The sequence below is a fragment of the Erpetoichthys calabaricus genome, chromosome 10 (assembly GCF_900747795.2).
Source record: "Erpetoichthys calabaricus chromosome 10, fErpCal1.3, whole genome shotgun sequence".
Lineage (NCBI taxonomy): Eukaryota > Metazoa > Chordata > Cladistia > Polypteriformes > Polypteridae > Erpetoichthys > Erpetoichthys calabaricus.
In genome coordinates, this window is record NC_041403.2 from 9,543,476 (window position 1) to 9,571,095 (window position 27,620).

General features: G+C 41.3%; 2 protein-coding genes and 1 long non-coding RNA gene across 3 annotated transcripts in view; 2 read left to right on the plus strand and 1 right to left on the minus strand.

Moving 5' to 3' along the window:
• Positions 1–27,016, plus strand: prpf38a (pre-mRNA processing factor 38A). Its single transcript, XM_028810860.2, has 10 exons — positions 1–175; positions 3,816–3,975; positions 9,935–10,056; positions 14,786–14,871; positions 18,396–18,506; positions 22,879–22,985; positions 23,075–23,101; positions 23,192–23,283; positions 24,559–24,607; positions 26,807–27,016. Exons 1-10 carry the CDS (start codon positions 46–48, stop codon positions 26,847–26,849), a joined length of 927 nt encoding a protein of 308 aa, XP_028666693.1. The 5' UTR covers positions 1–45; the 3' UTR covers positions 26,850–27,016.
• Positions 1–27,620, minus strand: part of LOC127529390 (uncharacterized) — a 706,297-nt gene that overhangs the window by 383,247 nt on the left and 295,430 nt on the right. The window lies entirely within an intron of this gene.
• mpl (MPL proto-oncogene, thrombopoietin receptor) overlaps positions 1–27,620 on the plus strand; it is a 522,581-nt gene that overhangs the window by 186,332 nt on the left and 308,629 nt on the right. The gene's annotated exons all lie outside the window — the stretch shown is intronic.

Genomic DNA, 27,620 nt, shown 5'->3' on the forward strand with positions numbered 1-27,620 from the left:
GTACTCAGCCACTACCTGCGCTCCGAAATTGGCGGAGGGACAAAAATGGCGAACAGGACTGTGAAAGATGCCAATAGTATACACGGCACTAATCCGCAGTATTTAGTGGAGAAGATTATCCGCACTCGAATTTACGAGTCTAAATATTGGAAAGAAGAATGCTTCGGATTGACAGGTAAGAGTGGCGTTAAGAGGTCGTTTTTTTGCGTAACGCAAAGGTGGGAGACAACAGAAGTGGGTAAACTTTCACTTTAGCTCGCGCTAGTCCTGTGTAAAAAAAAATTAAAAAGTGGTTAAGAATCCGCCATCTGAGTTTTGCACTGGCATTTTCTCTGGTATATGTTATTTCATTTAGAAAGCGCGAGGGTTTCCCAGAGGGGGCAGTCTGAGTGACATGCTGGTGGTTTGAATGAAGGCGCGATCGGTTACAGAATCGATACGTACGGGCACAAAAATAAAGATTTGGAAATTAAAATGTGAATGCGAGTCTGAATTAGCTTCTGCCTCCCGATGAAATGCAATGAGGTGGAAGTACATCATAAACATGAATACAGTAGTTACATCAAATATCTGTTATATTAAAATGTGTGCTTTTTAAATGTTTCAAGTCTGCATATTCTCGATTGTAATAGAAAACTGAGTTCCATAGAGAGCTACTTCTAGATCACTAGTAATGGATCAAAAATAACTTCATATTTGTAATAAGTGATCTAAAAATGGTCTAACAATGTTTCCCAAACTCGGTCTTGGGGACCCCCTGTGGCTGCAGGTTTTTGTTCCAACCGGATTCCTAATCGGTGACAACACCTGGTAGCACTGATCTCATTTAATTAGCTGGCATTTTTTTTCTTTTATTCGACATTCAGAAAAGCACAACAGCATGATTTTTACATTTATAAGACATTTAGAAATATTTCTGCTTTTGCTATTGATTTAAATGCTTAACTCTTTTGTTAATTTCATTATATTTTGCCCTTTCTCTGTGCAGTTTTCCCCCTTCGTTGTATCTTAATGATAAAAATGAGCAGAGCAGACACGCAGGCAAACAACAGTAAATAATTAAAGGCTGCAACTACTTTAGAGTCAGACCCACTAATTAGTAAATAATGGAATTAATTAAACAATTAGAACACCTAGAAAAGTAGAATAAAAATACTGTTAAAAGAAAAAAATACATTATTCCTATATGACTGCTTAGGGCATTAATATATATATATAATATTTTAGCAAACTTAGTTTTCTAATTTTTATATTGTTCCCTAAACACAGAACTTGGGAAATGCCAGTTTACTTAATTAGCCCAGGAGTTCAATTAAAAACAGAAGCTGGTTGGAACAAAAACCTGCAGCCACAGGGGGTCCCCAGGACAGAGTTTGGGAAACACTGGTCTAAAACGTATACCCCCATTGGTTATGTTTGCAATTTGTCTTCTTTAACCTATTAGGAGTGGCTCACAAATGTATAGTGAAAATAAGATCATATTTCTGATCGGCAACCTCAAAATAGCATAAAGTGAGACTCCACATGAATCATTTTACTGATCCCGGAGTGCAGCAGTAATCAGTTTTGTGATTTAGTATATCACAATTATATTTATAATCGCAATTTATATATGATTTAATTGTGTTCCTCTGTCCACAGTCGCTCTGCACAATTCCCTCCATTTTACTGCAAGCACTTTGCTGGGGTTTTGAAGTGGGCACCTTCCTTAATCAGCGTTTCGTTAAATTTAAGACTACAACCCTTCAAGAAGGCTCAACAGTGAAATCTGCTGCCCCAGACCTACTCCCCGCCATGCTCACAGCACCATCTTGGTGGCTTAGACTATCCAAAGTCACAATGGCCCCCATTAATAATAACACTTTTAACAATAACACTAGGTACCGCTAAATTTTGATCTCCTTGCCCCAAACTTTCTGTTTCCTACTAATCCACAGTCACTGACTGGCCCTTTCCGCTGCTTCTGAAAAGTTTTTAAGTGCTGCTTTCAATACCCGACCCATCCATCCATTATCCAACCCGCTATATCCTAACTACAGGGTCACAGGTGTCTGCTGGAGCCAATCCCAGCCAACACAGGGTGCAAGGCAGGAAACAAACCCTGGGCAGGGCGCATGCACACACACACACCAAGCATACACTAAGGACAATTTGGAATCGCCAGTGCACCTAACCTGCATGTCTTTGGGAGGAAACCGGAGCACCCGGAGGAAACCCACACAGACACGGGGAGAACATGCAAACTCCACGCAGGAAGGACCCGGGAAACGAACCCAGGTCTCCTTACTGCGAGGCTAATACCAAATTCCAAAACCAGTGACATGGACGATTTAGCAATGAATCCTCTTACACCTACCTGCAACGCTCTAGTAAATACCTGCCAACCACACTCTGTGACCTCAGCAACCATCCATCCATTGTCCAACCCGCTGAATCCGAACACAGGGTCACGGGGGTCTGCTGGAGCCAATCCCAGCCAACACAGGGCACAAGGCAGGAACCAATCCTGGGCAGGGTGCCAACCCACCGCAGGACGCACACAAACACACCCACACACCAAGCACACACTAGGGCCAATGTAGAATCGCCAATCCACCTAACCTGCATGTCTTTGGACTGTGGGAGGAAACCCACGCAGACACGGGGAGAACATGCAAACTCCACGCAGGGAGGACCCGGGAAGCGAACCCAGGTCCCCAGATCTCCCAACTGCGAGGCAGCAGCGCTACCCGCTGCGCCACCGTGCCGCCCGACCTCAGCAACCAATTTAGTATATTTCAATTTTTTTCCTCTATTATTCCTGAATTTCTATCTATCTTATAGTGCATTTCACTATCTCTATCTATCTATCTATCTATCTATCTATCTATCTATCTATCTATCTATCTATCTATCTATCTATTGCCTTTCATATCTGTCTATCTGAATCCATCCATCCTTGGTTACATCTTGGAATGGGACAGACAATTCAGTAAAATACATTATTGCTCCCCCAAGTACAAAACATGATCAGATCTGTGACACGGTAGTTTCAATGCATTGCCGCACCTAGAATATCCTAAACTGCTCCAAGGATGATTTTAATACGACTGGCATCCATTTCCCACAATTCACGCCAGCCACACTTCTGTTTCTCCACACCCTCCTAACCTAAGCATTGCCCCTAATCTCCATAAATTTCTGTAACCTCTCATCTCACCTCCTCTTCATTTTCGTGAATAAAACCAGTGACCATCATTCTCCTGTTAGGCAATTCGCTTTCTTCCATAACTTCAAGGATTCACCTCCACCAAGCCCCACCCAAACTGTTTTGCACCTGAAGAACTACGTCTGTGTTCTTTAAAGGTATCTGAGCATGTGGCTCTCCTTCCTGCGGAGTCCACTTCCTTTCTACTTTTAACCCTATAGATGCTGACTTCACCGGTAGATCCTTTACGCCAAACAAAGTCAGTTCTAAGCCAGCCTTAGTGCACTTGAATCCCTCCACTAGATAGATCGATAGATAGATACTTTATTAATCCCAATGGGAAATTCACATTAGACTAGTCAGAGGCAACTCCACAACCCCCTTTCCATACAATTCTATGTAAAACACCCACCCACTTCCTAATGGCCTTACTCATAATTTTCTCTCATCTTTCCACTTCTGATATCAAGGCCTTGTGCACAGTTAATGGCCACTTAATACAAGGCAACACATCATTACCTTCATTTCCTCTTAATTTTGGGGTGAAATTGTAGCGGGTGGCTTTAAATTTAAATTGAAGATGGGTTTAAGAAAAATGTAATAAATATGTAACTTGTTTGTATTTCAGCTGAGCTAGTGGTGGACAAAGCCATGGAACTCAAATATGTCGGAGGAGTGTATGGTGGCAATATTAAACCGACTCCTTTCCTTTGCTTGACGTTGAAGATGCTCCAAATCCAGCCTGAGAAAGACATCATTGTGGAGTTTATCAAAAATGAAGATTTCAAGTATGTATGGTGCTGATCAGTGTTGTGCAATTTCACACCTCACAAGAGTTAGCTCAAAGTTCAGTTCACACAGATTAAAATAAATAAATTCACGTTCATAGTTCACCATTTATTTTGAATAAATTTGCAAAAACGTCAAGTAAACTTTTTTCACGTTGTCATTATGGGATGTTGTGTGTAGAATTCTGAGGGAAAAAATGAATTTAATCCATTGTGGAATAAGGCTGTAACATAACAAAATGTGGAAAAAGTGATGCACTGTGAATACTTTCCGGATGCACTGTATATACAGTAAGCTTTACAAACATCCGTTCAATAATCAGAGGCTTGTGCTCACACCACCCGTACCCAAAGATAGATGGAAACTTTGTGAATCCCAAAGGAAATTGCAGAGTTACAGCAGCTGACATAACATGACACAGATGACAACATTGGCATATAAAGGAAGATTTATCTATAAGTAAATTAACAAAGTGTAGGTATTTACTAAGTATAAAGTAATTAGGATTTCACATACTTATTGGTTACAATTTCACGGTGCAGGATGTCTAATTGGCACAGTATATTGGACACAGCATCATTGCAGTTTCATTCAGGATTAATCCTATTTACTATCTATTGTCTACTAGACTCTGTGATGATGCGGTTTCGCTGCATGCTCCCATCGTCCGTCCGGGAGCCCTTGAACCCGACACCGTCTGTAATGTCACCGATGAGCTTGGCAGTGAGGCACAAAAATATGGAGCAAGGGGATGGTGTAAAAGTGCAAAGTGCTTTTATTAAAAACAACAAAACAAATGTCCAAATAAATAAAGTGCAGTGCATTCAAAAATCGTTAAATAAAAATCCATAAAAACAAGTGCTGAGTGGAGGTTAAAAATCCAATAGAAAAAAACAACAATCCTTTAAAACGAGGTTAAAACAATGCTGGAAGCAGTCCTTTTAAAAAAACACACAAGCCTGGCTTTTTTTTTTACCTGGTGGCTCCCCTTCTCCCATCTGGGCCCTGCAACAGGAGAGTCGCTCTTCTGCAGCAGCTGACCTTCTCTCCGCTCATCTGGTCTGGAGGCCTCCCGATACCTGGCTTCGGTCGTGCACACTCCAGACCGAGACTTGGCTTCCCTAACGACCAGGATGCACACGTCTGGGAATTCACCACCCAAGCCTCCCGACTCCCGCTGCCTTCTCGGCCTTATGCAGCCAGCCGTCCTACTGCCGGTCACTCCTGTTTCTCCATAAAATACTCGGAGGGAGCGACCACTTCCAACTGCCCTAGGTGTTGGCCAAACACCCCTGCTAGGGCTCACTGTCCAGCTGCTTGCCTGCCTGCGATCGCTCACTCGCACCGGCTTTTTCCTCCTGCTTACTGCTCTCCTGCAACCTCCCGCTCTTTTTCTTGTCCTCTTAGCCGCCTCACGCTTCTATTTATGAAGAGGACGTGGCAGCTGTAGCAGTCCGCAGCCACCAGGAACAGTTACGGATGTGGACGGTTTCTCACCTGTGCACTTAGGTGAGAAATGCCCACACCACGAATGCCCCTGGAACTGCTTCAACCGCTCAACCACCACGCCCCCTTGCTAAGCTGCAAGCGTGTCGATTTATTTAAAACTGGCCTCTTGACGTGAGCTGTGGACCTGCTCTACCACAGACCCGACTAGTAATGTTGAGCTCATAGAGACCACAGTTACACCTCGGCTGGGGGGCTGAGAGCAGACACAACCTTGCATAGCACTCCTTGGTGCAACATAGTTGTCTCGTTCTGTTACTGAATGTGCTCCTTTGTTTGTCCAAAACCTCATATGGGGGGCATGTAGTCATTGTCCATGAAAGCAAAAATATTCCAGAGTGACCTCTGTTCTATCGCTTCCTCCAGTGTGTCCAGCTTGACTCCCAAACTTGGACCAGCTTATTTAATAAGTTTGTTTAGTCCAGTTATCAAACTCCAGGCCTGAGGGGCTGCTACTGTTGTAGGTTTTCATTCTAACCCTTTTCCTAATCAGTGAGCAGTTTTCACTGCTAATTAACGTCTTTTCCCTTTATTTTAATAGCCCTGTTTTTAAGGATTCAGTCCTCTGATTTGATTCTTCTCTTCATTAAATGGCAGCCAAACAGAAATGAGACGTGAAAAGAGCCAACAGGTGACCAGCTAAACCAGTTTGTTAATGAGAAACCAATTCTTGCTGACTAGGGGGCTCCGCCCCCTGCTCGCTTCGCTCGCCAACCCCTGGTGTTGGGTAACCCGAAATAAATTGATGTATGTATGAGATATATTGGAGTGTAAAGGTGTAGATGACGAACAAAGGAGGTAAAGAACCCATAGCATTGCACATTAGAAAGATTTATTGGAATATGTCTTTATACACAACATTTGTAGTAAAGATGTTGTGTTGTCCTTGAATGAGTTTTCCTTGGAATGAAGTATCTATAACTTTAATGTCAGATGAACGCTGAACTCTTGAGAAGGCTACATAAAGTTGTCCATGACCAAATACAGGCTCAGAGAGGTAAATGCCAACTCTGTCCATGGGTGTTTTCTGTGGTTGTACTGTTAATGATGCCTCACTGTAATGTGATTCACATATGCTATATGGTTTGGACGTGTGAGGATGCCGTATGTTTAATACGGAGAGTTCGTTGTAGGCGTCTGCGTTCATTGATTCTATCCAGGTAGCTCCGTTAGTCGAGCTGTATCGTTTTGGAGCCGTGACCGTGTCTCCATTAGTTATACGTTGTTTACCGTTAGTAATATGGATATATGCACTTACTGTTAATACGGAGCATTTTCTGTCGTTGTACTGTTAGTAATGCATCACTGTAATGTGATTCACATATGCCGTGTAGTTTGGACGTGTGAGGATGCCGTATGTTTAATACGGAGCGTTCGTTTATTCTTATTACCCATCTGGTGTCGAGCCTGTGTTTTCTGTGGTTGTACTGTTAATATTGTATTACTGTAATGTGATTCACATATGTTGTGGAGTCCGGATATTTGGGGCTTTTGTACCATCTCGGGTTTTTGCTTGCGGTGTTTTAGACGCGCGTGGACCATATTGTAATGTACTTAATATTGTATTACTGTAATGTGATTCACATATGTTGTGGAGTCCGGATCTGTGTGGTTTCTGTACTATCTCGTGTTTATGCTTGCGGTGTGTTTAGAAGCGCGTGGACCATGCTGTGTAGTGTGGACGTTTAGTTCAGAAGCGCGTTGTAGGTGCCTGCGCCTTTCGTACTTTCCCCGCGCCCTTCCATACTATCTTTTGTGGACCTGTGGGGCCTCCGTAGCCTATTCCGTTTGACTCTGGGGTGCAGCGCAGAATCCTCTTTTTTTTGTGTGGCTGTGTCGTTAGTCGTTAGCTATGGGCGCGTTGTTGCTTCATTTCTCATTCACGTTAGTTGAGCTCTTTCGTTTTTGGGCCGTGACTCCTTTGTTTGCGGTGGATCGGACCTCGCTTGCGGTTTATGAGACGTGCTGTAGGCGCCTGCGCACTATGTCTCATGATCCCATCGCCGTGTACCTGTGTCCATGCCTTCCGGTTTACCATTCTCAGTTAGTAATATGGATATTTAAACCCGTTGTTTAATTCCACGGCTTGCTGCTGCTCTCGTTCTTCCACAGCAGACATTTCCAAAACTGTTGATTTTCTGTTTTTTCTAAGAAGAGCGTCAAAATCTTTTGGTGACCTGAGCAGATCAGCCTTACTGAGACCTTCACCTTTCTTTATTTCCAGATACTGTGGTCAGCTGGTCATGTGGCAGCTTGTTTTGTGTCTCATTATTGTTTGGCTGCTAATTAAGGAAAAAGAAACCACGAAGGGGTCTGAGTCAAGTTAATTAAAACTAAAGTGAAAGAAGTTAATTAGCAAAAAATTGGTCACTAATTAAGAAGATGGTTAGAATTGAAAACCTGCACCCCCCACAGGACTGGAGTTTGAGACCCCTGGTTAGTCAGTTGGCATCACGGCATTAATGCCATTTTTCCAAGCATACAACTGCATATAAAATTGTGCTGTCAACTACAGACTGGTAAAAAGCATGTAAGAGTGGCCGGCTTACACCAGACAACCTCCGCTCTGACCCTTCTTGTATACGGATGAACTTTGTGCTGGTGTACAACTCAAGCCTGTCGTTCAGATGCACCCCAAGGTCTTTGTCCTCCGTGCTTCCACATCTTCACTGTCAGTGAGAACCTGGGGTAGAGTGTGTTGGACCCTCCTGAAGTCTACGATAATCCCTTTATCATACTGATGTTGAGCTACAGGTGGTTCTGCACCATTCAGTAAAGTTCTTCACTAGTGCCCTGTATTTCTTTTTCTGCCCACCTGTAATACAGCCAACTGTGGCAGTGCCATGGAAAAATTTCTGCAGATGACTTGATTCAGCAATGAGCCCGTTACCATTCCGTATGGAATTTTGTTTCCCTGCCGGTCTTATGTCATAAATCCCATGTTTGTCAGTTGAAGATGCTTATCAAGACACTATATAAAAGCGGTCGGGATTGTCCTTCCGTCCTGTGAGTGCAAAGCGTAGCGGTATCTGCTTATCACAGACTTACTACTTGCGGTACGAAGCGACACGATGTGAGCAGAGTTCTGGTGCTCCCATCGTTCCCTCGCTTTTGTGCGCGTTCTTGGAGATTAGGTAGGCTATTTTTAGATTTGTATACAAAGAGATTTTGTCCTGCCTTACTTCTTCTAACTTGGTCACTTTATTAGCAGTCATTCATTGACTTTTGCGACACGGCATTTCAAGAGCAAAGTGCTCCGAGGACGTAGTGGGACACTCCACAACAGGGAAAAACTGATAAAAGGCACTAATAGAGTTTTTGTATTCAAGGAAGTTTTATAGAAGAAAAGTTTAAATTTCGTCGCAAAAATAACAAACTACGAGTATTAACCCTTTAACCGCCAACTCCCTAAATATTCCCCATGCCAGGCGAAATCTGAAACAATTTTCATTTTTTTACTTTACATTTATTCAAGCAGTATTTACCTGCTGAAATGTTTCAAATAAATGGTCAATCAAAGGACGTAGCTTGAACAAGCGGTCACGGTTTGGATCTTTCTTATCTGGCTCAGATAACGGGCAGCAGTCCAGTTGAGATGCTGGGGATACACCCACTCATCGCCATCATCCGATGCGTCGTCATTCACAGTATCATGCAGCGCACGTTGCTGATCATCATTGTCGCTAAAATCTTCTTCAGAACTGCTACAATCATGATCAGAATTATTGTCCAAAATCGCCTGCAAAACCTCACTTGAAGTCAGTTTACGTTTCGCCATATTCACAGCTTTCACTTTCGAATCACATCACGTGATCGGCCAATACAACCGCAGAGTTGTCGAAATACAACGTAGTAATAATACCCACGCCAAAACTGTCAGTCATACTACGCGCCAGGCATTCACATAACCACAGGCAAATGTGCCGGATAATTCCGGCAGTAAGGCATCAGCAATAACGCTACGATGCCGGATATATCCGGAAGAGTGCGGTTAAGAGGTTAAAGTAATGCGGCTCAGATTCAGTATAACCAAATTAATGAGTTGTGGTACATGAATTTTATTTTTCACCGTATAAAATATCAAATTGATCTACTGTACATATTGAATTGCCTTAAGAAGTGGTCGACTTAAAAGTTGGTCGCCTTAAAACATGTAATGGAGCCAGTTTTATCTGTTTTTTAATAAAACAACAAGTGTTGGCTGTCATGCTTGTAACATCCAGCTTGTGATACAACTGCTGGAGGTCAATTTATGATATTGGCACCAAGTCGTGTATTGAAAGTGCGTCTATGAGGCCAACTTAAAATACACACTGAGCAGATGGTATGAACGGCATTGGACTGGATTAATAATTGACGTGTTGCATTTTCATAATCACAGCAGTACATACAGTAGATTTTGAGAATATATATTGAGACTTTACCCCAGTCTAATATAATCTTTGTTTTTAGGTACGTACGTTTACTTGGAGCCATGTATATGCGGCTGACAGGCTCCTCAGTGGATTGCTACAAGTATCTGGAACCTCTTTACAATGACTATCGGAAAATCAAGGCGCAAAACAGAAATGGAGGTATTTTTTTTTTTTGTTGTATGAATGAGTACAAGGCTGATAGTGTTTAGACCTTGTTAAGAATTAACACTCGGCAGATGAAATTTAATGTATGTAAAGTATTACACTTGGGAAGGAAAGCTGCTGGATCTGAATAAACAATAGGAGGTTTGAAACTTGAAAGCATGCCTTAATGGAGGATAGTGAAGTAGTAGTGGACTGTCCACATCCAGAAAGTGTACAGAAGCAATCAATAATGTGAATAGGATATAAAGTTATAAAGTGCCCCAGATGTGTCGAGTCCAAGTGGAGGGAGGATATACTTAAGCTCTATAATGCTCCGGTGAGTGCTGTCCTACAGTACTGCGTCCAATTTCACTCTCCATATTATGAGAAAGACAAAGCAGAGCCACAGAGAGTCCAGATACCAAGATTGTGGTTTATGAGCTGTGAGAACCAAATGAAGGCATTGGAGAGGAAGTTGAGAAGGCAGACTTGCAATTTGCTGTAATCGTTGTGGTTTCTCGGTTATAACACAGGAACTAATCCAACCATTGCAGGAACACTGCTCTAAGGTTGAAATACCAGAAATTCACATGAGGTAGAACAACTGTACAGGTAGGTGAGTATGTGTGTGGTTCTAACAGGCAAACAACAATAAGACATTTAGTACATATATAAATGTTATCTCACTATGTAATACACAAATGTCCAATAGGTGGCACTATAGCTACACACTATCAATGTAAGGTATTTACAATTACAATTTCAATGTGGTAATGTAACAAGTTTATATCCATATTAATACACAACATCTCTTATAGATGTAATGCAATATCCCAACACTGGTCTACAAAAAAATGTTTTTTGTTTGCTACTGGGAACTTCAGAGCAGCTCTTTATTAAGTTTTTTTACACTGATTTCATATATGAAATCGGAATTAAGCTACTGCGGTGGGTTGGCACCCTGCCCAGGATTGGTTCCTGCCTTGTGCCCTGTGTTGGCTGGGATTGGCTCCAGCAGACTCCCGTGACCCTGTGTTCGGATTCAGCGGGTTGGAAAATGGATGGAATTAAGCTAGCACGTCAGGTTTTTGAAATACACATCATTGACGATTTGACACTTTTGAATATCAATATAATATATCAACACGATATCTGGAGTTTGGACTCTATCCCACCAAAATTGCTTTGATATGTTTATTCTGAAAACAAACCAGAAGACGATACCACAGACACGTTAAAGCATATTTATGTCAATTTACCTCAATATAAAAGTGAGGTGAGCGTGCCCAAAAATGTTGGAGGCCCTCACTTTTGTGCTTGTACTGCACATCTGTCTCTCTTTGCAAGAACCAACAGTAGTCACCCATCATACTCAGAGTGAATTTTCCCTGATATCAGTTTTCCATCACCTTTATATTTTTAACTAGACAAAGAGCCCGTTTCGACAACGTAAGATGAAACAGGCATGAGTGGAATTGTAATAAGTATAAGCACCACAAACCTGATATAGGTGTATTGAATGAATGCATAATTGAATAAGAATACGTAATTAGGCCTTGAGCTGTAGTCGAAATCGCCTTTCAGGCCTCTAGTGCTTTAATCGAAGTCGCCTTTCTCTTTGAATTTTTGTGGCCGTAAATCCGCTGCCTGCCGCGATGTTGGGGTTGGATGTCGGTCAAAGTCACCTTTCTCTTTGAATTTTTGTGGCCGTAAATCCGCCGCCTGCCACGATGTCGGTCTCATAAGGTTTTTCAGGCAGCTGCGCAGAAGGCTACTGTGCATTCGGCTTCGGATGGATGGACGTGAGTGAGTGAGTAGGCTGGCGAATTATGTATTAAGATTAAATCTTTCCCCATGCTCATCTCTGACATCGCTTAGATTTGGTGGAAAAAAGTTGAGATGAGAATGTAAAAAATGCGTCTTCAGTGACATTCTGGCTCCCGTAAGCTGATACACTTTCAGCAGGTTCTCCACAAGCTCAGCATAATTCTCTGCTCTGTGCTTGTCAAGAAAAGTCTGGACAACCTGCACGACTGACGGCGCTTATTCAGTGGGCTTCAGTTTCTTTTTGAACTCATTGTCAAGCATCAGTTCACGGATTTCAGGGCCAACAAAAACACCTTCCTTCATTTTGGCTTCCCTTTTCTCGAGACCAAACTTATTTCTTAAATGCTGAAACGCATCGCCTTTACTGTCCAGTCACCCTAGTTTTCCAAGACCTGGAACATCATAACTACAAAATGGGACGTGTTGGACAAAAACGGTTTTCAGATTTGGAGTCGGCAAGTTAACTTTGTTAAAGTACAGATGAAAGAATCCCAGTAGCAAAATGCTTGTTGACCAGTGTCATTTACAGGCTGAATCTATATTAAACAGAGTACGCCCTCTAGTTTACTGAATGGTATTAATTGGATCTACGGTAATAATAATAAATACTAAGTAACGTAAAATATTAACTACTAATTCAGAACAGTTTTCTCTCTAACATTTAACACTTCTAAATATGTACATACAAACTTCCATTTGGTCAACCAACGCACAAACATAAACTTTCTCTAGCGGCTCCAGTAAGTTCCGGCTTTCACGAGCTACATCTCGCAAACTCACATGCTCACTCCACGGTTTTCACGTGACCATGCTTCTGCGCCTTTTTTACAGGAGGAGTTTTAACATTTTCAGTTTAAGCAAATGGAGATTAGGAGGTGACTTGACTGAAGTGTTTAAAATTATGAAGGGAATTATTAAAGTGGGTTTTAAAATGAATTATTCAAAAACAAGCTTGACACTGATTACGGGGAAACTTCACACAAACACTAGGAAGGTTTTCTTCACACATGAAATCCCAGATACATTGGAATAAGACACCAAGCAGTGTTGTAGACAGAATACTTCGGGGACCTTCAAAGCTTAAATTTATTTTGGAAAATTTAGATGAACAGGGTCGACAAGTTTTAATGGGCTGGGGGCCGGTACTTGTCATGATTGGTCTCATAGCCACAAATGTAATCCCAATAAATGTTAACTATGGCAGAAACTGAATAAAGTTGTAAAATTAAAGGAAAAGTGTACTGTCTTCACCATAAGAAGTCCTTTTCTCTGCCCCCACTTGGTATTTCTAGGAAACATCAGCCGGTGTCTGCACTAACATGGCTCTATTTTATAAGTGTGCTTTACATGAGGGCACATTCTGTTCTTTATCACCAGCAGGGTTACGTTTTTTTTCCACAGTAATTCTTATCAAATGTGTATGTATTTCTATTCATAGGCACATACTGCTCTGAAATATTTGAATTGAATTGTTGGCAACTGGACCTTTTTTTTTTTTTGCATACATGCCTGATTACTGTATTGCTCCTTAATCAGTTTTGCCAACTGCATGGACTAGATATGTGAAGCATCAGGGAGAACATAGAAGTTCACATAAGTGTTTATGCTGCACTGTAAGTGATGTGGTTGCATGATCACATTTTGAAATAGTATAAATACGTCTTTATTTCTAACTGTAGTGCATTTGTAACACAAAGCTTATTACATGGCCACTTTAGCCAACACAAATGTGCAGGGAAGACAACCAGTGGTCACAGACAGGGGTCAGCATTGACTAGAATTTAAATCTGTTGGGAGACTACAGTCGTGCCAGCACACTCTAATGTTATTAAAAATCAAAAGGAATGTACAGCACTTTGAACAGCATGGCTTTTTATGTGCATTTTTGTCATTTTGTAGTAAACTTCCTCTTTGGAACATTTATCAATCTCTCTTTACAAAAGAGTAGGCTGAAGAAGTTCAGGTGCACTCTTACCAGAGTAAACATGGTTACCATATATACTCGTGGATAAGTCGGGACTAGGTTTTACCGTATAATTTCTGGTATTTTATAATGTCACTTGTATAAGTCGAATGCGGAAAACTCACACTGTTTGGTCCAAGAGATTACGATATGCTAACGTCCACCTGAGAGAGTCACCACGGAGCACACGGCCTTTTATCTATGTGAGTGCGGCAATGTGCTGTATCAGTGTGTGCTCCTAACCTCTTGACGTGGCTCTCGTATCATAGGACTTCTTCAAATTTATACACACCATATACAAGCAGTTCTGTTTTCCTTGATGCTTCTTTATAAGCTGCCTCAATATAAAGACTCCCATCATTTGTTCCTGACATAAAACCAAACTGCTTCTCTCCCAGGGTGGTCTCTTCCCTAAGCTTATATACCCCTTTCCCAAATTTTCATTCACTCACCTCAGACAATTTTTCAGGTTAGTTTGTATGTTCATTTGGTGTAGTGTATATTGTCCTGAAATGGAGCCTAAATAATATTCACTTCAATTATATTTTATTTTTGTATGGTACTCTTCACTGAGTGAAGGCACAGAGCACCTTGACAAGAAGAATGCAAGTGTAAAGTGCAAATCTACAAGTTACAAAGTACAGAATTAATACACATAGACACACAGAAAACAAAGTGGAAACTGATTACCCAACAATAGCTGTCTATTAGTTGACTGTTGAACTGTGGCCAGTTGACAGCGGAGGAGAGGAAATCGAGACACTCCACAGCTTCCTTGGGGTAAAAAAACTTCTGGTCCATGGTCTGTTGTAAGAATAAATCAAGGACAACGTAAGGCCGTGCTCATGTTTGGTAGAACTTCTTATGAGCCTTTGTGAGTCTCCTGCACTTTGCGTGATCTACAAAATAAGGAGGTTATTATTTCATATTAAAGCTCATCTTTGTCTTCCGCAGAATTTGAAGTGATGCATGTGGATGAATTTATCGACAATCTGTTGCATAGTGAGCGGGTGTGTGATATCATTCTACCCAGGCTACAGGTAAGTTGTGATTTTAATATGACTGTTCTCTTATAATATGATCAGAAATGGAACAAGTTTAAAATCTGTATTGTCTGGAATGGATTTTAGGCCCCAGGTTATGGGTATCAGTCCTGGTTACAGCAGGACCATGCTGTTTGGGCCCCCTAGCTTAAAATGTCTGTTACAGTGAGTAACGGCTTGATGTCTTTCTAGTGGAACTTTGCCTGGAGATTCCAAAGTTTTGTCTCCCTGAATGCAACCGACTCCTTTTAGAAAAACGTCTTCTGGTAGAGCTTTGAATTCTTTCCCATCCCACGAGAACTTGGCATGCAGAGTGTTCCCCTTCCTTTCAGCCACTGGGAAAGGGGTCTCTGGTGACGGGTTTATAACCTAAAAGTAAGCAGCTTATCAGGCATCTAGACATGGCATATAGCAGACTAGCTGAAATACCCAGCTTTGTTTGAGAAAAATATAATTTCAAACTTCAAAAATAAAAATAACATACATACACAAACAGACAAACAATGAGCGCTAACTATTGTGCTTGTCTTGCAGTCTTGTACAGTATGTATGTTATCATCCAGTTAACGCTCAGAACCGGCCAACTCTATTCAATTTCAAAAGCAACAGGCATGTGGTGGCGCTCAAACATAAAGAAAGCTGGCAGTCACCTCCAGTTCGCCCTCTGGTGGTCGTTCAGAGTGTCAACTGGATCATAACATGCATACAAGACTGCAAGATCACCAGATGGGGGGAGGGATAGGGTTGATTTCACCCTGCTATCTGTTGGCTCACTGGAATCTTCCTTTTTTTGCGACTTTAACAAGGAAACCTATCCAGTGACAGTTGCTTTTGCCTGAAGAGTCACTACACTTGGATAGAAAATAAAAAAAAATGCTTTATGCACTGTAAGTTTTCTAAACTCTTCTGTGATTCCACCCAACGGGACAACACGCGAGCGTCCCGAAGCAACCACAGGCTCCCAGCGCTGTAGCAGTTCGCCATAAAAGAGGAAGGAACATTAGAAACACAAGAGCACAGTATTACTTGGCCACTAACCTGGTCACAACCCTGCCTGATTGCTGTGTCTCTGTATAGAACAGCGGTAGATCCGCTACAATAAATAACCGCGCTGTTCTTGTTTCACACTGAATAAAGCTGGTTTTGCTAAAATACTGAGACTCAGCCTCGTGTTTTGGGGTGCATGACAAGGACACACACACACGTTACAGCACACACAAACGTGGTCACCATGCTATAGTAAACAGTATACGCTCATACAGATGTTGAATATATGAGTGAGGCACACTGACTGAGAACAAGCATTGGAGACGATTACCCACAATCCCCACGTGATGCTCGGCGAACAAAGCGTATACGTACTACTTGTATTGCAAGACCTCACTTGTTTATCAAATTAAAATTTATTAAAAATTTTAGCTTGTCTTGCAAAACACTCGCAGACCAAGTTACTCGCAATCCAAGGTTTAAGTGTATATATATTTTATACATACAGTGTATATATATATATATATATATATTATATATATAATATTATACAGTGCATCCGGAAAGTATTCACAGCGCATCACTTTTTCCACATTTTGTTATGTTACAGCCTTATTCCAAAATGGATTAAATTCATTTTTTCCTCAGAATTCTACACACAACACCCCATAATGACAACGTGAAAAAAGTTTGAGATTTTTGCAAATTTATTAAAAATAAAAAAATTGAGAAATCCCATGTACATAAGTATTCACAGCCTTTGCCATGAAGCTCCAAATTGAGCTCAGGTCCATCCTGTTTCCCCTGATCATCCTTGAGATGTTTCTGCAGCTTCATTGGAGTCCACCTGTGGTAAATTCAGTTGACTGGACATGATTTGGAAAGGCACACACCTGTCTATAGAAGGTCCCACAGTTGACAGTTCATGTCAGAGCACAAACCAAGCATGAAGTCAAAGGAATTGTCTGTAAACCTCTGAGACAGGATTGTCTCGTGGCACAAATCTGGGGAAGGTTACAGAAAAATTTCTGCTGCTTTGAAGGTCCCAATGAGCACAGTGGCCTCCATCATCCGTAAGTGGAAGAAGTTCAAAACCACCAGGACTCTTCCTAGAGCTGGCCGGCCATCTAAACTGAGTGGTCGGGGGAGAAGGGCCTTAGTCAGGGAGGTGACCAAGAACCCGATGGTCTCTCTGTCAGAGCTCCAGAGGTCCTCTGTGGAGAGAGGAGAACCTTCCAGAAGGACAACCATCTCTGCAGCAATCCACCAATCAGGCCTGTATGGTAGAGTGGCCAGACGGAAGCCACTCCTTAGTAAAAGGCACATGGCAGCCCGCCTGGAGTTTGCCAAAAGGCACCTGAAGGACTCTCAGAGCATATGAGAGAAAATTCTCTGGTCTGATGAGACAAAGATTGAACTCTTTGGTGTGAATGCCAGGCGTCACGTTTGGAGGAAACCAGGCACTGCTCATCACCAGGCCAATACCATCCCTACAGTGAAGCATGGTGGTGGCAGCATCATGCTGTGGGGATGTTTTTCAGCGGCAGGGACTGGGAGACTAGTCAGGATAAAGGGAAAGATGACTGCAGCAATGTACAGAGACATCCTGGATGAAAACCTGCTCCAGAGCGCTCTTGACCTCAGACTGGGGCGACGGTTCATCTTTCAGCAGGACAACGACCCTAAGCACACAGCCAAGATATCAAAGGAGTGGCTTCAGGACAACTCTGTGAATGTCCTTGAGTGGCCCAACCAGAGCCCAGACTTGAATCCGATTGAACATCTCTGGAGAGATCTTAAAATGGCTGTGCACCGACGCTTCCCATCCAACCTGATGGAGCTTGAGAGGTGCTGCAAAGAGGAATGGGCGAAACTGGCCAAGGATAGGTGTGCCAAGCTTGTGGCATCATATTCAACAAGACTTGAGGCTGGAATTGCTGCCAAAGGTGCATCGACAAAGTATTGAGCAAAGGCTGTGAATACTTATGGACATGGGATTTCTCAGTTTTTTTATTTTTAATAAATTTGCAAAAACCTCAAGTAAACTTTTTTCACGTTGTCATTATGATACGTGATTCATTTTTCTCCCTTTGTGGATCTCCAGCTGCGCATATATATATATAATATAAAAATACACACACACACCAGGGTGCTTCACTTGCCGACCCCTTTATCCCCGACCCCCACCAAGTGTACACGTCATTGTGAAGGGGGGGCTGATCACACCCCAAGGAGACGCGGTCGCTCCTCCATAACCCCTGTTAAACGGTGATACAATGGGAAACAAATACGTTTTTTTTTTGGTTTTTTTTAACCCCCTCTTTACTCGATCAGTTTGTTTTTGTCTTATTAATTAGAGATGTTGCTTAACTTGGATCTGTAGAAACAACTTTTTTTTTTTTTGTTTTCTCCGGGGAAAGAGGAAAATGTCTGTAAAGCTGAAGATGGAGGGAAAGACATCCCCCTGTCTTGTGTGTGTTTTACTTATATAATTAAATCCAAAATTGTTTGTAATCAATACATTTCACACCTAGAAACGGCATGTTCTGGAGGAAGAGGAGCTACTGGAGGCAAGGGTCAGTGCCTTGGAAGAAGACCTTGATGAGGTTGAGTCAAGTGAAGATGACGATGATGAGGACGATAAGGTAGGATTGCAGAAAAAAGTCCAATGGGCTCGTGTATGTAAACGACATACGGTTTAACCAGAGCATGTGGACACAAATTAAAAGTTATTAAGGGTGAATTTCAGACAAACATTGTAGTACTGGGGTGTCATACTATGTTAGCCATTATGAATGTAGTTAGGAGTCAAGCAAAATGACACCTTTTATTGGCTAACTAAAAGTATTACAATGTGCAGGCAACTTCATGAGGCAACTCAGGCCCCTTCTTCAGGCAACATGTAATACAGAAACTGGAGTTCCCTGTGTTTATATACACAGTAGGACAGATACAACATTGGAAAACCTTTAAGTGAGACATATATATATATATATATATATATATATATATATATATATATATATAAAATATTATACAGTGGTGTGAAAAACTATTTGCCCCCTTCCTGATTTCTTATTCTTTTGCATGTTTGTCACAAAATGTTTCTGATCATCAAACACATTTAACCATTAGTCAAATATAACACAAGTAAACACAAAATGCAGTTTGTAAATGGTGGTTTTTATTATTTAGGGAGAAAAAAAAATCCAAACCTACATGGCCCTGTGTGAAAAAGTAATTGCCCCCTGAACCTAATAACTGGTTGGGCCACCCTTAGCAGCAATAACTGCAATCAAGCGTTTGCGATAACTTGCAATGAGTCTTTTACAGCGCTCTGGAGGAATTTTGGCCCACTCATCTTTGCAAAATTGTTGTAATTCAGCTTTATTTGAGGGTTTTCTAGCATGAACCGCCTTTTTAAGGTCATACCATAGCATCTCAATTGGATTCAGGTCAGGACTTTGACTAGGCCACTCCAAAGTCTTCATTTTGTTTTTCTTCAGCCATTCAGAGGTGGATTTGCTGGTGTGTTTTGGGTCATTGTCCTGTTACAGCACCCAAGATCGCTTCAGCTTGAGTTGACGAACAGATGGCCGGACATTCTCCTTCAGGATTTTTTGGTAGACAGTAGAATTCATGGTTCCATCTATCACAGCAAGCCTTCCAGGTCCTGAAGCAGAAAAACAACCCCAGACCATCACACTACCACCACCATATTTTACTGTTGGTATGATGTTCTTTTTCTGAAATGCTGTGTTCCTTTTACGCCAGATGTAACGGGACATTTGCCTTCCAAAAAGTTCAACTTTTGACTCATCAGTCCACAAGGTATTTTCCCAAATGTCTTGGCAATCATTGGATGTTTCTTAGCAAAATTGAGACGAGCCCTAATGTTCTTTTTGCTTAACAGTGGTTTGCGTCTTGGAAATCTGCCATGCAGGCCGTTTTTGCCCAGTCTCTTTCTTATGGTGGAGTCGTGAACACTGACCTTAATTGAGGCAAGTGAGGCCTGCAGTTCTTTAGACGTTGTCCTGGGGTCTTTTGTTACCTCTCGGATGAGTCGTCTCTGCGCTCTTGGGGTAATTTTGGTCGGCCGGCCACTCCTGGGAAGGTTCACCACTGTTCCATGTTTTTGCCATTTGTGGATAATGGCTCTCACTGTGGTTCGCTGGAGTCCCAAAGCTTTAGAAATGGCTTTATAACCTTTACCAGACTGATAGATCTCAATTACTTCTGTTCTCATTTGTTCCTGAATTTCTTTGGATCTTGGCATGATGTCTAGCTTTTGAGGTGCTTTTGGTCTACTTCTCTGTGTCAGGCAGCTCCTATTTAAGTGATTTCTTGATTGAAACAGGTGTGGCAGTAATCAGGCCTGGGGGTGGCTACGGAAATTGAACTCAGGTGTGATACACCACAGTTAGGTTATTTTTTAACAAGGGGGCAATTACTTTATCACACAGGGCCATGTAGGTTTGGATTTTTTTTCTCCCTAAATAATAAACACCATCATTTAAAAACTGCATTTTGTGTTTACTTGTGTTATATTTGACTAATGGTTAAATGTGTTTGATGATCAGAAACATTTTGTGTGACAAACATGCAAAAGAATAAGAAATCAGGAAGGGGGCAAATAGTTTTTCACACCACTGTATATATATAATATATATATATATATATATCACATATTAGTGAAGTAGGACAGTGAGGAGGGCCCTGCCCAGCTCTCTACTCCTGACGTCACTCTTCCCACTCCCCTTGGCCCACGGCCTCTGACTCGGATTTGCACTAATATGTCGCTCCTGCAAGCGAATTATAATTTTTAGCGTAATGAGAGAAGTCACAAAATCAACCAGAATGTTCAAGCAAATTATAGAAAAAAAAAAAAAACTAATCTAAATCTGTTAAGTAGTTCTTTCATTCGCTAACTAAAATTGAACATTTCCGGAAGCTCTCTACATCGTGTTCTCACGAAAGATTTGCATCTTCATGCTTACAAAGTTCAATTGAATCAAGAACTGAAGCCTACTGACCACGCACAGTGAAGACAGTTCGTTGAATGGATTTTGGAACAACAAGCGAATGCCGATTTTTTTTTTTTTTTGAACAAAATCATCTTCAGCGATGAGGCTCATTTTTCATCTTGATGGCTTCGTTAATCGTAAAAAATGTTGTATTTGGGGTTCAGAAAATCCACGAGTGATTGTTTGAAGTCTAAGGTTTATGCTATCAAGCCCACAACCACCCACGCCTTGAAGGAGGAAATTGAGCGCTGTATCAACGAAATTCAGCCACATTTATGCAAAACGGTCATGGAAAATTTTGACAAAAGAGTGCGTATGTGCCAGCAAAGCCGTGGAGGCCATTTACCCGATATGCTATTCCATACATAACCCTATACTGTATACTTTATGAATCAATTAAAAATTTACAATTTTTAATTAAAAATCTGTGTTCTCTATCAAAATTACTTCTTGCGTGAATTTTGGGACACCCCCTATATTCACTGCATTCGTAGTCTAAGTCCCGACCTGAATTGTGTGGGTGGTTACCTACCAGGTAACACGTGTCGCGTACTCTTTGCATTATTTGACAGTAAACTATGTTTTTTTTTATATATATAATATATGATACAGGAAATACTCCGCCATTGCTATGAGCTGTTGAGTAGCCTTGTTGCCTCTGGATGATATTTCGCCTAAATCAACTGGTAGAAGTGCTAAGGGATCTGAAAACAACTGTGCAGGATTGTGGGGTTCTGTTAGCATGTCGATAACCACCCTTAAGGAAGGAGTAACTCAAGGGGGCACTCTTTCTTTAGAAATTGTAGGAAAAGGCTGAATGAAACCCATAAACCTCCATGCCCAGGTAACATTTATGCTAGAATGATTCAGAAGTCCTAAAAGTAACTGTGGATCGGTAACCTTAACATACACCATGGTTAAATTAATAAATGAAAATATTTAGGAAAATCTTGATCATTGGATGTCAAGAGCAGAGAAGTGTTGGTTAACAGTCGAAATGGGTGTTGGTCCTGTTTCACTAATATACTAGAATTCTATAAGGAAGTAACATCAATCTCGGTCAAAAATCCGACTCTGGGCTCCTTCATTTCATTCATTCCACAAAAAAAAAACAAGGAGTAGAAGCCATGAAATTGGATATGTGAGGCCGCAGCACTCGCTACTTTTTCACGGTGGCACTCCTAAATAAACAAGCTTTGGTTTCACTTAACCTCGTTTAAGTAACCAGTTTAAGCCTATAATTCTGGGCTATCTTAAATTCCTTTGCAAAAAGTTTCTGTTTTAGTTATATGTTCAACATTTCTTGCCTCACATTTCCTGTCATCCTACATTTGCCCAGATCGTTGTAGACATGGAACACACATGAAATGTATGTGTTCCAGATATTATTTACCCAATCCAACTCCAGGCACCTCTCACCCAGATAAAGAGACTTGAGCTGCGTCGGTGGGGTATTAGGATAGCAGGCAGCTTGTGCTAGTAGACACATTTACAAAACAGAAGACTCCAATGGAGAGGTGAGAAGGAATTTATGGTGGGATGGCATTACGACTTTTTTCATAAGCTTCAGGGATTCTAGTGTTAATAAATTGTCAGAGAAGTATTGTCTATAGTGTGTGTTATTTGGATTGGGTGGTTCAGGTAAAATTCTACTATTGGCTGTTGAAGACATGAAAAACAAATTGTTCACATACATTGAAGCAGGAGTGTGTATGTGTCTGAGTATAGGTATAAAGAAAACCGTATTTTACAATAGTCCGTATCAGTTGTACTTTATTTTTTGCTTTGCTATATTTGTTTTCACAACTATGAAGTGACAGGTGAGCTTTTTCCCCAAGTTCATGACCAACTTTTTCACTTCTGGCATTTAAAGAAAATGTGTGTGTATTTCGTTGTAAATAATTTTACCCAATATATAAAACACAAACCCCACATTGCACCCGCCGGGCTGGTGCCTTTGCTAACTGTGTCTGTGTATTTTGCACATTTTCAGCCTGAACGAGGCCAGTCTCCAGAGCCTCACCGCAGGAGCTACAGAGACATGGACAGGCCACGCAGGTCGCCTTCACCCCGCTACAGACGCAGCCGATCTCCACGGCGGTACGCTTTTATTAAATTGACTAGTTAACGCTGGGATGGTGTGAATTCTGCATTTCTAACGCAATTGTCTGATTGCTTTTTCTTCCCAGGCGCAGTCGATCACCCAAGAGACGCAGGTATGTTAACTTCTAGGATTGTTTCTAACTTACATAATAACTTGTTTTACGAAATAACACATGGCTATTGTCCAAAATTATTTTAAGTAGCCCTTCACCTCGACGAGAGAGACACCGCAGCAAGAGTCCACGGCGCCATCGCAGTCGCTCTAGGGAGAGAAGACACCGTTCGAAATCACCAGGTAAGAAGTTCATTTTTCTCTTTATGTTGAGCAGGCCTCCGTTTTTGGCATCGTTCCCTCTTTGGGTTTGGATTACAATTGGATGTATTTGTCTCGGAGGTAAACTGAAATACAGGTTACTTAATAATCGGTTCACAGTAATGATAACCAATATTTCTAGCCCTCTGGAATCACAATCCAGTGACTGTGCTCAAGATGAGACCGGGTGTGGAAAGTCGTCCTGAAGCACATTTAGCCAGTGATTAGTTTTTGAGTTCATAACTGAAACCTTCTGCACAATTCAAAACCGATACAAATAAGTACTGGGAGACTACCGTACAAACTGGGCACAATTTCATAAAGGCTTGGCCTGGAATTATTCATTTTAGGCTTGAATTACTTTACTTTTGAGAAGATACAAATTACTAAAAGAAAACCGGCCACATGAAGCACATTAGGGGTCAACTGCTCCTGTTTACTTTGTGTTTGTAAAATATTTAATAAAACTTGTTTTTGGTGCACATTTGTGTCCCAACTGCAGCACCACTGGGGTAGGAAAACCTCAGTCTGGCTCGTCACGTCTTCTGCACATCCCATGGTTGTAACAGTCGCCTAACAAACTGGTATCTGAGTCGCTGTCACTACAATACTTTTCATCTACAGGTCTTTGCCAAGCAGACGGGCAGGATATCCTGCTGAATATGCCACTTGTGACCACTAGTAGGCATTACGAACCTCCAAACACTCAGCCACAATTGTTAAGACTTCAGATATTTTTATTTTTGTACGCACAAATGAAGGCACATGCAACTGTACACACACACACACACACACACTCAAAGGAATTTATATGGGAAGACAGCCGACCGCTTATATCAGAGCATATGCTGGGTGAAGAAGAGAAAGAAATGAACCTTAAAGATCTGTAAAGGTGGACGTGCGCAGAGGCATCAAGCCAACCCACACCAAGGCTGCCTGTCTGGGCAGCTTGTTACATCATTTGACCCAATTTGTCAAGTTTGAAATGAAATAAATAATACTGATGTCATTCGATTCAATTTTATGCTGCAGTATAATTTTGTACATAATTATTTTATGTTAATGTCCTCGATTTATATATATATACTGTACAGCAGAATCATGTATGCTTAAAATCTTCTGTTGAGTGATTTCCTGCGGTATCACTAAAGTGTCATTTACACGGACGTCCTGGATGGACCAGTCCATACCCCCTGACCAGTCAAGTCACTGAGATGCCAAGCCAATTTATTCATTTTCTGTATTTGTTGAATTTAGCACACCACAGAAGCCACAGGCACCGCAGTCACTCAAGATCTCCAGAAAGGTAAATGTCACAGCTGTATTTTAATTTCTCTCTTAAATTTCTTCATTCTACCACTTTTCAACAATTACCAGGAGAAAACTGTCATTAAAAATCTGATTTACATACAAAGCTTTGCCGAAGTATTCATTTGCCTTGAATGTCATCACCATTCTCTGGCTTTCAAAAGATAAATGTGCATTTGTTATCGACAGTCTGAGTGTTCTAACAGGTTATTCTTAAAGCCAAGTAAACAAGTTGTCAAATGTATATTATCTACTTTAATAAAAGGATGCGTCTGTGTGCTCCCGTCTGTTTGCTATGATTCTATCATTCCAACAGATGGCGCATCAGACATTTTTAACCGCTTAAATAAAAGGACAAGCGTCTGTGTCTAATTGTTTGCTATGACTCTGTCATTCCAACAGATGGTGCATCAGACATTTTTAACCACTTAAATAAAAGGACAAGCATCTGTCTGCATATCTGTCCAGTTGCTATACCACAAACATGTTAAGTAATAAAACGCATTGCATTTGCACATCACAAACATTAATACACTGCTTTTATGAATCCTGTACCAAGTGGAATATAAAGAGAGATGTGCATCGCATTTGTCATTCCAACAGATGGCACATCACAGGTATTTTAATCTAATGTAATAAAAAGACAAGTATCTGTCTTTGTGTCCATCCAGTTCCTATGTCTCTGTCATTTCATTTTTAGTACTAAAATGTATTGCATCTGTCATTCCAACAGGTGGCACAACACAAACATTAACTGTGCATTTCATGAATTTGATACTAAATGGCAAATAACAGATTTATGCACTGTGTTTGTCGTGCCAACAGGTGGTGTGTCACAAACATTAAAAGTGCTTTTATGAATCCCACACCAAACAGCATATAGCAGAGACGTATGTTTTGTATGTATGGTGCACTAAGGTCTCCGTTGATTAATTGGATCTCAACTTGTCTCAGATGGGCAGCACAGCGACTGTAGTAAAAATAAAATAGCTATTCAGTGAGGTCCAATTTTGGGAACACTTTGCCATTTTAAACCTTTGGAGCTTAATAGGTTTGAATACATGTGCAAGCAGCATTTTTCCAGTTTTTATTTATTTTTAATACTTTTGACAAATACTTTAGTTTGGCTTTAAAAGTAAACTTTTAGAACACTTGCTGTCAAAAAAAACACTGATTTTGAAATCTGTAGAATGGTGATGACGTCTTTCAGCGGAGCACTGTATTAGGCCAAGATAAGTTTTGGGTCACGGAATTCAGGGGGTCTCTGTTCCAGAAAGCGAGATTAGATAATCCTAGATTTCAAAATGAGTTCCGTCTTGCTATATAGCATGGTTACACATCAGCAGATTACTTGGTGTCGGAGCACCAAATTTCGATTGGCTCATGCAGCCCCAGTTTGGTTAATCCAGATTAACGTTGGTTTCTGACAAAATTGACAAGCCCGTACGAGACGAGCACCGAGTAGCTAATCAGCTATGGGCTACAAGTCTGAGAAACGGAGGGCAACGACCTTCACGCCAGCAGAGCTGCTATAGCCGATCGAGAAAGCCACCAGCCAAGTGAACCACCGTTCAGTCGTAGTGTTGCTTTACTCTGTTAGGGAAACCAAATCGAAACCTGCATTAAGAGAAGCACATGGGTAAAGCTGTAGGGATGCCATTGAAGAGGAAAGTCTTCAGAGGCACGGAATTCCATGGAGGGGTGAAGGTGGCCATCTTGTTCCAGCAGAGGGTCTGTCCTTCGTTGTTACTGCTTAGAAAAGTGCTGCTGTTGTTCACAGGGCACAACATTTTCAACATTTCCGTCCACATTTTCTCCTCCTTAACCACTACAACTGCCATTAGCATTTCTGACAGGACATTTATGACCTTCAATCTCATGAATCGGATGCTCTGCTCCTTAATTATTTGGGCTGCAAAGCATTAATCGTTCACGTTAAACCTGCCCGTTTGCTGGTTCGGTTCAGAGCATTGTTTGCCCAGTAACTGCGCTGGAGTTTTGTCAAATCTTTCTTAAATCCTGACATAATTTTGGCTTAATGTGTTCCAGAAATGCAGGTTTGGCCAAGTCTGGGTTTTCTGGAATGACATTAACCCGATTTCCAATAATCCTGATTTTTCTTTTAACTTGATTTCACACTAATCCTGCTTTCTGGAACAGTCGTTTGCTTTAATTTCTCCCGCTTTCTTTCTGAAAGGTCAAAGAAGAGTCACAAAAAGAGCCGACGAGGGAATGAATGAGCACCGGAGGGGAAGGGCTCTCCATCTGTACATACATGACGTGCTTCCTCACGCCAGTGGGATTTTGTGGTCTTTAGTTGTCACAGCTGTGGTAATATTCTCAACAAGTATGACACTTTTTTTATTTATAAATAAAAACAATGTTTCTGTTAATAAAATGTCAATGTTGCCTCGTGTTTCAATATCCTTGTTCGGGTACATCAGCCCTACCCTCCATACTGGTTTAATTTTGTGGCTTTCTGATTGGCTTGGTGGTGAATCTGAAACCCTCAATTGTGTTAATAAAATTTTATTTAAAAAAAAAAGAGTGAAACAAGATGGCATTGGAAGGACAAGAAAAAAAAGTTTGTTTCCTCAAGCTAATTTCCCCAAAAAGAGCCGCCGATGGCCGCGGTGTGTGCCAAAGAACTCCAGGATGAGTGCCCCAGCAGCAGGCACCATCCAGGAGTCGAGTCCTTACTGTCACTTGTGCTAAGCGCCACCGTCGGTGAGTGGGTAGTACCATCTTACGGTGGATTCACAAAGGTTTCAGACCCTTTTATTTTCTGCCCACTTACATTGTGTTGTAGACTGGATTTGAAATGGACACATTTGCCTTTTGCTGCCCATCAAATCTGCACTCAAATTTTGTGACTTGTTCTTGGGTAATGTTTTTTGGTTTATGAATCGTGTGCCTCGTGCTTGGGAGGTGATTCAGTTGGAGACTCAAATAAATGAGAATTCTGTGACTTGTTCTCAAGTATCAATTCTGCTTGAACTCGACAGATCAGC

Coding starts and splice junctions, on each gene's coding strand:
- prpf38a (XM_028810860.2), top strand. CDS start 46: ATGGCGAACAGGACTGTGAAAGATGCCAATAGTATACACGGCACTAAT. Junction 23,102..23,191: donor CGATCACCCAAGAGACGCAG/GTATGTTAACTT, acceptor TATTTTAAGTAG/CCCTTCACCTCGACGAGAGA. Junction 23,284..24,558: donor ACACCGTTCGAAATCACCAG/GTAAGAAGTTCA, acceptor TGTTGAATTTAG/CACACCACAGAAGCCACAGG.